Source organism: Strigops habroptila, chromosome 2 (assembly GCF_004027225.2).
Source record: "Strigops habroptila isolate Jane chromosome 2, bStrHab1.2.pri, whole genome shotgun sequence".
Classification (NCBI taxonomy): Eukaryota; Metazoa; Chordata; class Aves; order Psittaciformes; family Psittacidae; genus Strigops; species Strigops habroptila.
Genome location: NC_044278.2, coordinates 37,508,011 through 37,521,836, shown reverse-complemented (window position 1 = coordinate 37,521,836; position 13,826 = coordinate 37,508,011). Strand labels below are relative to the sequence as shown.

Here is a 13,826-nt window from a genome sequence, read left to right as displayed (position 1 = left end):
ACACACTGAATCAGCCAGGACTGTCTTTGTACTGAACACATCTTTGTCTTCATGCTTTCAGCTGGTTATCTCAGCTTCTCTTATTAGCTGTTCTTTAACTCACCACCTCTCTGAATTCATTACCAAAGCCCCATTTAGTTTTCTGCATCATCTTGACATTTCTATTACCTCATGTAACTATTTAAGTTAGCAAGAATACATAAGTATCAAAAAGATTGTGTTCACTGCAGAATGATTTAGTTTCTGACTTTCCGTTGCTTACTTCCCTCTTTCAGATACTTTTATAATTTTCTTTCTGGATAAAGAAGCAGCATGAACCAGCAGTAAAATACTTCCTTACTATAATGTGGTTTCTTCATTACATTTTAGCAATTAATATTCTAAAAATTTTAGATAAGTTCATTCACATTTCAACTTTAAAAATAATTTTAGAAGTTGCTAAGCAACAGTGACCTGCCATCTGGTCAGTTAACAATTTTTGTTCTGAGGTCATGATGGAGATCTTATTATGTCTTTATCAGATTTGCATCTACAGATTCTGCTCTCTCCCCCAGCTGGTACTCCTCTTCTACAGTGCAATCCAAATAATCTCCTGTATAATTATGACTTTTTTTAGTTCGCCTCTACATTAATTATTACAAACACAGGCAATTATTTTTTAACTTGACAACAAAAGGATTTTAACTAGGAATTAAATATCTTGTCACTCAAGAAATGTTTCAGCCTCCAACCTGTGTTACGTCTATTCTACAGCTTCTACTGACTGCTAGTCCTGTAGTCACTCATCAGGCTAGTCTTGCTTCTAATACTGCAATAACTATTTTCATATTCCTAAAAACATGCCTAGTGACACCCTAAAAATGTTTTACAGCACAGATACTCTAATCAAGTGGAATGAACCTGTAGCAAAAAGTCTTGCCAGAAATAATCAAGAAAGTCCTTATTTTTATTCCAGAAAAGAAACAAAATCCACAAGGGATACACCAAGTATGAAAACAAACATACACCATGAAAGCACAGGACTGATTCTAATGACAGTTGGAGAAATGGATGGAGCTTTGAGCGACCTGTCTAGTGGAAGGTGTCCCTGCCTGTGGTAGGGAAGTTAGAGCTAGATGATCTTTAAGGTCTCTTCCAATCCCTAACCATTCTATGATTCTATGAAGTGAACTGCAGAAAGATACAGAAGGACTCTACTGATCAAGAAAAGAAGTGATGAAATGAAAGTATGGATGGACTTATTAGAATTCAAACCTATTAAATTTACCAAGAAAACTTTTACTTATATTTTAAGTACAAACCCCAAAATTATTTGTGGTGTTATCAAGTACCTGTGGAATATGACATTAGCTGGGATAAAACCATGTACAGATACCCTATCAGGTAAATATAAACACAAATTTTATCACAGAGTCGTTTAGGTTAGAAAACAGCCTTAAGATCATTGAGTTCAACTGTCAACCCAGCACTGCCCAGTCCACTACTAAATCATGTCCCTAAGCACAACTATATGTCTTTTAAATACCTCCAGGGATGGTGACTCCACCACTTCCCTGGGCAGCCCATTCGAATGCTTGACAACCCCTTTTTGGTGAAGAATTTTTTCCTAATAGACCATCTAAACTTCCCTGATGCAACTGGAGGCAATTTCCTCTCATCCTATTGCTTGTTACTTGGCAGAAGAAAGCAACACCCACCTCACTACAACCTCCTTTCAGGCAGTTGTAGAGAGCAATAAGGTCCCCCCAGGCTTCCTTTTCTCCAGGCTAAACAACCCCAGTTCTCTCAGCTGCTCAAGTTTTTTTAAGAAATGCAACCTAGAGGTTGCATTAAGGTTTCATAAGTTTAAATTAAGCATTTAAAAAAAGTTATAATCAACTAGCAAAGAAGTGATCGAATTGAAAGCCAAGAAAAAAAAGAAAGCAAATAAGATTTCAGAATAAAATTTAAGATGCTAGAAAGATCAGAGGCAACAGAGACTGACCAAAGTTGACAAGATCAATCTGAAGGCTATTGTACAAGTTTTCATTGACGAGGGACAAAGAGAACACAGCATACAATTACTTGACACCTCCCTCTGCTGACTAAGGAGAAGCAAACAAGAAACAGTATGTGGTATAAATGGCACAATTTGAGCACAGATCATTGCTGGATGAGAAAAGGATGTGAGAAATGAGCACAAATTTAAGATCTCTTGGATAAACAAACTAAATTAGTTTATCTTTTAGAGCAAGTCTCCTGTGGTTGTGTGCCTTTGAGAAAACCAGGAGCAAGTACAAAACACTGTTTTGAGCTAATAAGAGAGAACTTCAGTAGTGGTGACAAAGACAAGGTTGAGGATTTGATCAATAGTAGAATGGAAAGAAAGATAATTTTCTGATTCTATTCAGGAAAACCTTAATAACACAGATTATCTCAGTGATAAAAAAGCAAAAATAACCCCAAATTCATCATATTTAAGACTATTCTTACCTGTTTTCTGAGGTGAAAGGTCTTTTGCTGATGGAACTTTCAAATTAACTCTGCCTGATCCCAGTACTGGAATAGAGAACTTCTTAGGAACCTCAAAGAATTCTTGCGTACTCACTTCTACACTGTAATCCACATACTTCAGCTCTGGGGGGAATTTACGAGGTTTCAGGAGTGCATGTCTCTGAAGTGAAGGAATAATGCATACATGTGAACAATCATCTCATAATAATTTCAGATTAAGAAATCTAAAATTATACAGGTCTAAATACGTAATTCTAAAACTAAATTGGTAATTAGGCAAGTTACATAGAAATTGTTGAAAGATCCTTCTAAATAAAAACTGCCTTCCATAATTTTTGTAGACATCATGCATCTGAAACATTCATTTAAGAAAAATGGAGTTTGAAATTTACAGTAAAACCATCTCCTACCCAGAAACCGCTCTGCAATCCCTTGAAATATTCAGGACAGGCAAGAAAAGGGGAGAATAAAGATGAAAAGAAAAACATATTTTGTATCAGATGTAGACCAATTTTTCATCTTTTACTTTATAAAGTTTCTGGATAATAAAAAGCATGAAAAGGAAAAATTACTTTTCTATTTTCTGAAGAATAATTATATAGTTAGCTGAGCTAACTCTGGTACTTTGAAATTGACAATATATTTTAGAAATCAAAGCATTTATAATTAATTTTAGGGATAAATAAACTCCTCCCTTTTGGTAAAAAGCATATTAGTAAAGGATTAGCACAGTATGTAAAGACAAGCTCAAAATAGTCATCTAAACATCTTAACGAAATAAATTTGACTCCTGTAAGATAGCATTACAGAAATAATGCAATGGTTTAATACACTACTTGCTCAAAATTGCAATTTTCAATCCAATAACACAGTATAATTTTGATGTTCAAGATTAACTGTAAGTTGAACAAATTTAAAATCTGAAACTAGTCACATCTGTTTTATAGAAAAGTCTTTGGAATTAATGACTGCTGTGAATTATCTTGAAGCAAATCTAGGGAGGAGATAAATACAGAGAATTTCAGTTTCTGCTAAGAAAACTGGCTTATTCTATTGGTTTAAAATAATGTCAGGAAAACAGGCATCACAGTATATATTAGAATGGGACCAGGAATGAAGATCCATTCTGGGAATTCAAAAAGACAATTTAAAAGGAAAGTGAATTGTTCTTAAGAATTACCATTAAAGGTAATATGGTCAAATTACTGTTGAAATCAACTGGGTTGGAGTTCTGCTTTGGGCTGGTGGCTTGTCTATTGTTTGCAGGTTTTTTTCTTTTTTAATACAAAACTCACATTCCCTTTCCAGTTTTATAAAGCAGACCTACACTCCGCATTGCTTTGTTTTGACTATTAATCTAGCCATCAAAAATGTCAATATGATGTTAAATACAAAGTACCTTTGGAGTTTAGGAATCTGTAAAAACATAATTTTTTATGATTCTTGTTCTATGAAGAACTGGACAGATATATGTGACTGAAAAGAGTACTCACTGAAACAAAACATTAACTAAGGGTTTTTTTACTGTATATTTTAATATAATCTACAGAAGGGACAAGAAGATCTGTTACGTGAGTTGAAAACTTGGACTCACTGTTGATTAATTTCTATCCTGCAAGACTGGAAGTTCACTGATAGTACTTGCTCACAGACACACACAAGAAAAATTAAAAAAAAAAAAAAAAAAATCGATACATGTTACTAATACATGTTAATAGTTCAGTTGCTATATTAATAGCAAGTTCCATTTCTCTCTGACAGGAGTGAAATGACAGACAATTTTGTAGTGGGAAAAAGATATTTCATTTTCCCTTGTAATGGGAAGTTTCAAACCAAAATGTTTATATATATTTACCAGTTTAAATTTGACTTAGATCTTCTGTATATTCAAATACAAATTTACACCTACACATGCTTTTGGTAATTAGATTCTTTTCCAACACTGAAATAAAAATCCAATATGACTTAAAAGTTTTGGTAAGTCTTAATTGACAAAATGATTGTAAGATGACCTTTGGTGGAGCACTGAACACTTAAATTATAACTATCTTGAAGATGTGTCTTATGATTTAAAAAATTACTAAAGTACTGATTTTAAGATTCTTGTTCATGCTATCTCATTTTTAAAGATATGTTTAGAAAAAAGACAGCTGGTTAGTATTACATAGTCTATGAACATATCAAATATTTCCTGGTACCTTGTCAAAGAGTAAAGGATGAAAATATTTTTAATGAGAAACCTAGATCTTTTTGAAAGGGGAAAAAAAATCCTACAAACACATACAAGACTAAAATATGTTGTCTCAAAGGGCAATATTTCCAAGAAAAGAGAAAATGTCCAACATAACTCAGATAAACGTTGCAGCTGCTATATTTTTTAGTATTTTTCAGGGTAGTAAGTTAAATGGAATTTAATATTTTTTAACTTTTATTATCAATTGCAGGTCTAAGGCTGCTGTGCTACAATAAGACAGATTCCAACACGTACTTCATCAATGTAAAGTTTCATGATATTCCATGTGTGGAAGTGTTACTACCAGTTAACAACAGTATTTGCATTTCCAAGGATTAATTTCTTCTTAGAATAATTTTTCAAAAAGAATTGGAGTGTATGTAAAGGATCAGAATTAAACTTGGTATTTTTCAAAGACTGATTGTTTTTCCAAGGTATTTTCTTAGAATTACCATCTGCACTTTCTATGTGTAAAGTATGGCAGATTCTATTACAGAATGCAGAAGAACCTTACTCTTTCCCTGGATATTACTGTTTTTCAGATCCTAATTTAGCCCCATTTCTTCCTTCCAGGAATTAACTTCTAAAATCTTTCCTCATGAATAAAATAATTTAATGATGTCAATCTCTCAGAATCCCTGTGATAAATCATGTCTGTCATCTCCCTTAATCCCATATCAAAAGATAAGTGATGTAATATAAAAGACATTGGTCCCACTTATAAACTCAATAAATTGAAATCTGACCACAGATCGTTCTGTGAAAAGTTAATTCCAATTCAAATGTATCTAATGTAACTTTTTAATTACAGTATCTTCTCTCTTCAAGGACACTATGATTCTTTCTCAAAAAAAAAAAAAAAACCAAAAAAAAACCCACCACCCCCCCCAAAAAAACCCCCCAAAATCCCAACCAAAAAAAAACCAAAAACCCCACTTGTATTTAAAAAAGCAAACTGTCCAAACTTAACTTACAATTTTTCCATAATCATATGGAAGATCACAAAATCCTTGAATCCTGGTTGTCTATGAAGAGCACAAACTTTGAAGATCAGAGCCGAACAGGTGTAGGATGAGATTCTGCCACATCAGCCAAGCAGCAGAAGCCATAGCTTTGAGTGCACAAGGTCCCTACTCATCTTCCATTGATCAAAGCTAAAACTCATTGGCACCACTATGATGCACTAAGATAAAATATTCAGTGCTGCTTAGTCACATGGACAGCAAGACAGAAAGAAAATGCACAGTGTTCTAAAAGCTGGAATATGGCTTTTAGAAGGACACAGAGATCTGCAGTCCATGATGAGCCATGATTTTGAAGAGAGGCAAAATAGAGCCTAAGTAAATCTTTTACAGTTTAACTATGAGGACACATCTGGACACAGAGGCAAGTGCAAGCTTTAGTTTTGTGACTTTTGCAGAACAGGACTTCTATTCCTTCCCTATCACAACGTCTAATTATACAAGGAGGTTACTAGCATCTCTGACTATGGAGAAAGAGCCCTGTATCGAGAAACTGGGTTTAAGTTGTGCCTCTTTATGCAGATTCTAGAAAGAAGGAAAACTGAGGCAAGTTATTTTGACTTTCTCTTCACTAACTGCAACTCCCCCTGCATACACAAATGAGTGAATTCTCATTATTTCCTTCCTTCTTTTAATCACTTACCTCTATTTACTATCATTAGCAACTTCAATCTAAACAAGTTATGTTCTTCTTCGACATTCTCTCCCCTTTCTTTTCACATAGGCTTTTTCTTCCCTTGTTATCTGTTCACCTAAACTTTCCACCAGCAACTTTCTCTTATTAATCATGAAAAAAGTATTTTGTAATTATTCACAATAATGCCAGTCCCAACCTTAACAGTGGCAGAGAGTTCTATCCTATATTCTTTTTACTACTACCTAAAAATGTTTTAGTTGGAATTAAATTAACGAAATACTCAGGAGGTAAGAAATTCACACAATTGTATACTTAAATAAAATTCAGAACTATCCTAACATCTTTCATTAAAAACAATAAAAAATTCACAGTCATAAATGGGCATGCACCCAGGATATTATTTAGTTTCTGGGTTTTTATGACTTACATATATTCTATTAAAATAAAGAAGCATGAGGTTACTGATTTTAATTTCTGATTTTACTTTAAATATCGAGATATGCATGTTTGGATTCCTATTGCTTTAGCATCCTTGCTTCCTATCTATCTTTTCACTACTCAACTTCTCTAACTAACTAACTAACTAACTGCTTTATTTTTTGATGCTGTTTGTTTTCAAATATTTTTTAAATTATACCAAAGTTAAAGCACAAAAAAAAAAATCCTGCAACAAATTCTTTGGATTGTGTTGGTAGTAGTGGTTGCTTTGGGGAGACAGGGAGGGACATGGGAGATTAAGTACCTAACCTTGCTGCTAGTGAGTCCTTCAGTGCCCAAGATTTTAAAATAAACTATTAAAATTCTCTTTCTAGCAGAAATATTTAACCAGCTGATTTTAACCTAGTTGAATAAGTAAAAGAGAGAAAGAAAGATTTAGCTAATATTCCTGCACCTTTCCATTGAATGTCCATTTCCAAGTTCCTCAGACTTGTTAACTGTCACTTCTGTACTCTGGCTGCACACTGTCTAATATTGGCGCAGAAGTAACACCATTTAGCACAAAACCCGAACAGGATAAACAGGATATGCACAGCAACTTTAATGGGAAAGAGATAAGAAATCCTTGGGTTTTTTAGTAACTCTAATCATTAAAAAGAATCAAAATAGATTTTTTTTTTTTCCTTACAGCAAGAAGAAAAAGCAGTAAAAACACACTAGAAAAATAGCTCGGACTTTCAACCATGCACATAGGTGGGGCAAGTAAAACCATACAGCAAAAGTTACTGAATATACAGTTTGACTAAAAAAATATAGCCTACCATTATTTCTATTTTCTATGTGATTGAAGTAAACATGAGTAAAAGGTACAGTTTAATAGGAATGGAAAGTATACAATTATTTAGTTAGTTATTCCTCAGTTTGACATGCAAATAAATGGAGGAAGCTGAAACAATTTTTCCTTCTGTCCATTCATTATATAACACAATTATATCTCCAGAAAGGGAGTACAAAGGTGGAATAGAAATCAAAGAGAGTAACGAAGAGAGATATTGAGTTGCTGGAGCAGGTCCAGAAAAGGGTAACAAAGCTGGTGAAGGGTCTGGAGCACAAGTCTTATGAGGAACAGCTGAGGGAACTGAGGTGTTTAGTCTTGAGAAGAGAAGGCTTTGGGGGGGAGACCTTATCACTCTCTGCAACTACCTGAAAGGAGGTATTGGAACAGGCTTCCCAGGGAAGTGGTGGAATCACCGTCCCTGGAAGTGTTCAAAAACATGTGTAGATGAGGCCCTCAGTAACATGGTTTAGTGGTGGACTTGGCAGTCCTGGGGTAATGGTTGGACTTGATGATATTAAAGATCTTTACCAACCTAGTTGATTCTATGATTCTATATATTCCAGAGGATTTCATGAGCCTAAGTAGTTCACAAAACCACAGGATATGGATGGGATTTTTTTTTTTGGGGGGGGGAGGTGGGGAGGGCAATTGGGCAATAAACCTAAACTCACACTTTAGCTCCAAATTTAAATGCAGAATACCAGCCCCCTTCAAAAACTTTCTTCAATTAATGCCACCAGAATTTCTATACTGTCACTTTTATACAGACAGTAAGTAAGAATTTATGACAAAAGTTATTAGGAAAACTTTTCAGAATTTAATCTGCATAGGGGTTTGTCATACTGACATGTTTTTAACATGTCTTTTCTACATCAGTATACAGCAAACTTTTCCATTTTATTTTTCATAAGCAATTATAAGACTTTCTGTACATGGAGGAAAATACTTTTTTCTGCATACTAGTTTCATTTCTCACATGATAATTTATTCAGTGTTAGTATCCATCATTATGTATTTTATGACTAATCTAATTGTCCTCCACTCTTCTACGATACAGGTAATTTTAGAACTCATATTAGAGTTTAGCATACCTAGTGGTACAAAAAGTGTTACTATTATGTTCTTCCTTGATTACATTCACAGTTTCAGAGCAGTTAAGTCTTTCGTCAAGTATTTGCTAAGTGACTGTGATATTAAGGGACTTCAATTATGAAAAGTTCATAAAATGTTACCACGGCAGTGGATTAGCTATAATCCAAAAGGAAACTATTTGCGTCCAGATTACATGGTTGCAATTCTTTTCCCAATACAAACATACACTAGATTAAATCTACTCTGACTTTTTTCCTCCCTTATTTTGTTTACTTTTTGAGCTTATCTGTAAACAAAAAGCATATATTTAGCAACATCAAGACACATGGGAAACTTCTCTTCCTCTTAATATCGGGAACCCATACTCAGGAAGTAGTTTAATGGGAAAACTGGAATAACACAGCTGCTCAGTGATCTATCTGTGGCCAGGTAACATCAGGTTCACAAGGGAAGTTAAAGCCTAGAGTGTGGCTGTTATCCATAGAAGGTTGCACCTGAAATCTACATGAGAAAAAAGCTTTCTCATTTGGCAATATTGTTGTTATAAATTTATTCACAAGTACTAATTGAATGTTTAACAGACCACCTTGGGAGGTTTTTTGTTTCTAGATATTGAAATCCTGGGAAAATATCTCTAGGTTGGAATGATATATAAGTAGGGAGCTATAGCTTCTAAAGAAGATCTGTGGTTTTCCAAAACTATTTTGTATTGATTGCAAGACATGAAAAAGTCTTTTCTGCTCCTCGATTTATTCACAAAGCCTATTCTTTAAAGAAAAATCCTGTTTGAGAATTTTCATTTCTTACAAAAATGTGCATAAGGAAGGATATAAATACAGATACCTATTACATAGAGTATGAAATAGAGTAAAACGTTAAGGCTTTTTTTAACTGCAGCCAAGATTTCTTAAAGGAAGCATTTCCTAATAGCGTGGAGAAAGCAGCTTCAGAATGAACATATATAATATTGCCGTGTCTGAGGGAAATTGGGATTAGTAACTGTCAGATTACAGACTGTGTGAAAAAAAGCATAACTTCACAGTTTCCTGAAACTTAAAAAATTCAGCCAAAAAAGCCAAGAACAAGTAAATAATTGCAGTAACAGATTACTGTGTTTCTTACCTCTACTCTGGACAGCCCTAACAATGCAGTTGCAACTCTAACACTACTGCTCTGCAGAGTCCCTGTGATCTTTCTTCTTTCATATTCAATAGTTGACATCTGCTGTTGTGCAGCAATAGCCAGAGCCCTCTCTCTTGACTCATTGATCAATGGAACCTTCAGATTTTCTTCAAGAATCTGATCAAGACCACATTTCAAATATAAAACTGGCTCTGCTGAACTTGGACCTGTTAAATAAAACAAAAAAAAGAAACAAAACCCCCACATTTGTCAACCAGTAGCATAACTGCATGGAGTATTTAAAATCTCTACTCTCCAAAGAAAAGCCAGAATATAAAATTGCCTTGATGTTTAGTGTTATTTCTCTGGTACATATTATTTACTCCAGTAATACTTTTTTTAAAATTTTTAATCATAATGGGGAAATAAAAATTAACATAAACTGAAATACAAACCACAAGTTGCTTAGTTAACAAGAAAATCCAGGCTTTAGTGTTACTACTATTATGACAGTAATGAAAGTTTTTAAAAGTCTTTCTGATACCTACACAACACAGCCACTCTTTTACCCTTCTAGATGATGTTGCATCTCCTCTAAAAGAAGCCACAAGCAATTATTTCAAATAATAGCTAACACAATTTCTGAAATAGGATTGGCAGCAGTTTATCACTGTCTGTTTAAAGACAAAAGGATTGGATTGCCTGTCAAATCACAACACTGCATACAAAACTCATGCAATTTAAAATTAGAAAAATTCTAGGTGAAGATAACTTGTCCTGGTTCATCTGGCTATAATCTATATTCTGAAGTAGAAGAGAAAGAATCAAAAAATATTTATGAAGACTTATGTTGAAGACAATACAAGAAAGTTAAAGCTCGCTAACAACTAGCTGTTGCTCTGAAGACAATGGACTGGACAACATTAAAAGAAATATCTGATTGGTACATAGTAATATCTTTCTTATAGTTCACTATGAAAAATTGCTTTTACAAGATTTATTTAATTAATTTGGAAAAAAGGCATGGGAACTAAAGAATATCTGCAGAAGATAATTATTTGCTCTATTTTACTCTTCCCCCTTCTATTTGTTTTACCTTCTAATGTACTGCTAACATGCAAAACATTTGGACTATCCATCGGAAGCAATCCCGAAGGCAAAGGTATATCACCTGTTCCCTCTATCAGATATATGAATTCTCCAATCTGAAATGCAAGAACATACAAATTCACAGAACACAGAAAACAACTCATGCAGAAGAGGAGGCAAGATATTAAAACTAAAACCAAAGATACCCTAGTAATACTTAAAATCTGATTTGCAAAATAATTTACATATTCAGGAGACCCGCTATTTTAAAACTATGTTTAAATAAAAGAAAAATACAATTTCAAACCCTGCTATGACAATAAGGTACCTTTAATGGAGGACATTAAATGTGAAAATCAAGAAATTTCAATTAATTGAATCCTTTCCAGCTCTATATATAATTTAACTGAATAAGGATACCCTGACCCACAAATACAGCAACAAAGTGAATTCTAATTATGTGTTATAGCTGTATATAGTTTAAACATATTCATTCATAACTTACTTCACAGTTAAGAACTTTTTTTAAAAAATGTTTACAGTAATTTTGAGCCAGTAACTTTTCTCTAGAAAGAAAAAAAGAGCAGAAGTCAAGGCAGCAACAGGTTGCCCAAAGAAGTGGTAAATGCTCCATCCCTGGCAGTGTTCAAGGCCAGGTTGGACAGAGTCTTGGGCAACATGGTCTAGGGTGAGGCGTCCCTGTCCATGGCAGGAGGGGTTGGAACTAGGTGATCTTAAGGTCCTTTCCAACTCAAACCATTCTATGATTCTATGATTCTATGATTCTATGTACAAATTCTCCATAAAGAAGAAATAAATTAACAAATCTTAATTTCATCAAAAAGAATGGAAAACCTACAAAAGTTTGAATGTAAATATAAACATGACCTAAAACAAAGGAAGACAGTAATTTTTCACAGAGGAAATGATAAATTACTTAGCAGAGAAATAACACTTTGAATCATAGATAAAACAACAAAAAAAAGTAAGTATGGTGCAAATAAAGATAGACACATCCTTTTTTTAAAAAAGAAAATGCACTTAAAGTAGTCCAAATTATAAAGGCCACAACTGAACATCCCAAAACTAAGATACCTAAATTAGGTACCTATAGATCTACCTGAACTAGGCAGGAGATTTAATGATATATTGCTATTATTCTGATAACTTTTCTTTTCTTTACCACAGACATTTTTTGGACAACATCAGCTTCTACTGATTGCAAGGTAGAACTGATCTAACAACTGATATAATTTGCACAGAAGGTCATCTCTTTATTTCCATAAACCACATTCTGTAAAACTCTGCCCTAAAAATGCATATTCTGTCCTTTATTCCAGATATGAAGGAAGTAATTTATGGAATTTAGACCACCTTCCAACCAATGCAATGTTTTCCCTTTAATAATGCTCTGTAACGTACGATGAGGCTGATTTTTATTTTAACTTTATTCATAGTTTCAACACATATTTATGTTAAGGCTGAAAGCATTGCAGTTATCTTTCTGACACAGCAGAAGGAAAGCTATTCAACTTCAATGGCATTTTCTCCCCTTCCTTGATTCAGGAGTTTAGACAATTCTTCCTTGGGAAGGATTAAAGAAACCTACAGCAAAAGCGAGTTCCCACACAGAAACTAATAGCCACTCCTGGGAACCAATTTAACCAGGAATTATTCCTGTTTGACACAGTTATTTGTCTCCATAAGGACTGCTAACAAGCTCGCAGAATATACAAATAATTTCATGAAGGTGTTGGTTGCTAGGATGCCATTTTACTATCAATTTCTTTTCTTGTCATTGCTGACATCAATATGCTTATATGTAGGAACAAACTTCCCCATTTCCCTCTTTGCTTTGAAGAATTCTTGGGTTTTGATCTCCATAGAATGAAAATCCTGTTTTCTTTCTGCTGAGTTTTTCCTGATGCTTTGGAACAGAATGGGTATTTCACTATTTCACTGTATGTTGAAAGTTTAGCTAGTATTCCCATGGTTTTAATGCTTTATATTTCCATTTTCCATCAGCTGTAAACAGAATATCATCAACATTTGTAGGGTTTGCTGTTAATAAAAATAGTTAAGAAAATACCTGTTGAACTACCATTAGCTATTTGTCTAATCCCATTCCTAACTGATATTTCAAGAGAATATATAGCTCCCAGGAATTTGCAGCTCTCCATACAAGTCAGTAATTAAGAACAACAGATAGTAAAGTGTTCTTTTAATAAAACAGTTAATTGTGCATTAGACATTTAGCTGTGAAAGTCTGGACTGACATTCCCAAAGTATGACTTAGTAAATTATTGTCATTGAAATCATGAGATGTTCACATTTAAATTACCTCCCAGAAACAAAGAGAGAAAAAGCAGCCCAGTTATGTTAACCAATATATAATTTCTTTGCTGGAAAGATCTATGCTAAAAATTTGAAGAATGTCAGTTTCAGTTTTTCTTAAAAAACAGAAATATTGAAACAAGTCCTTGAAAAATGTTATAAATAACTTGCACTGTTATTTCAAACCTTAGAAAAGTTAGCACCCAGATTATTTAGAAACAATTTAAGCAACATACTTGAGCAGGCCAACAAACTTGAACCAGTATATCTTCTTGCTTTTATTACAGTTAATGCAATGACAGATAGGATTTCTAGTCAGATGCAAGTCCAACTGGTGATTTGAATCTCAGTACCTTCTTCATTGGTTGTAATGAAGAAGCAGTCTTTGATTACTATTTCAGTCTATTTGTCAAAAAGGGTAGGAAAGGTAGGTAGGAAGAATTTACAGAAATGCTGAATTTGGTTATTTTTTTAGATTATGTACAGCACAAGTCCATATTTGAATGATATAAGTCTCATCATCGTATG

General features: G+C 33.8%; 1 protein-coding gene across 1 annotated transcript in view; it reads right to left on the bottom strand.

The window, feature by feature from the left end:
• CFAP47 (cilia and flagella associated protein 47) overlaps nt 1–13,826 on the bottom strand; it is a 295,005-nt gene that overhangs the window by 162,946 nt on the left and 118,233 nt on the right. Inside the window, exons 43-45 of the mRNA XM_030477406.1 lie at nt 10,972–11,080; nt 9,876–10,102; nt 2,473–2,653 (exon numbers count right to left, since the gene is read on the bottom strand). Coding sequence (XP_030333266.1) covers nt 2,473–2,653; nt 9,876–10,102; nt 10,972–11,080 — 517 coding nt within the window. The remainder of the gene's footprint in view (nt 1–2,472; nt 2,654–9,875; nt 10,103–10,971; nt 11,081–13,826) is intronic.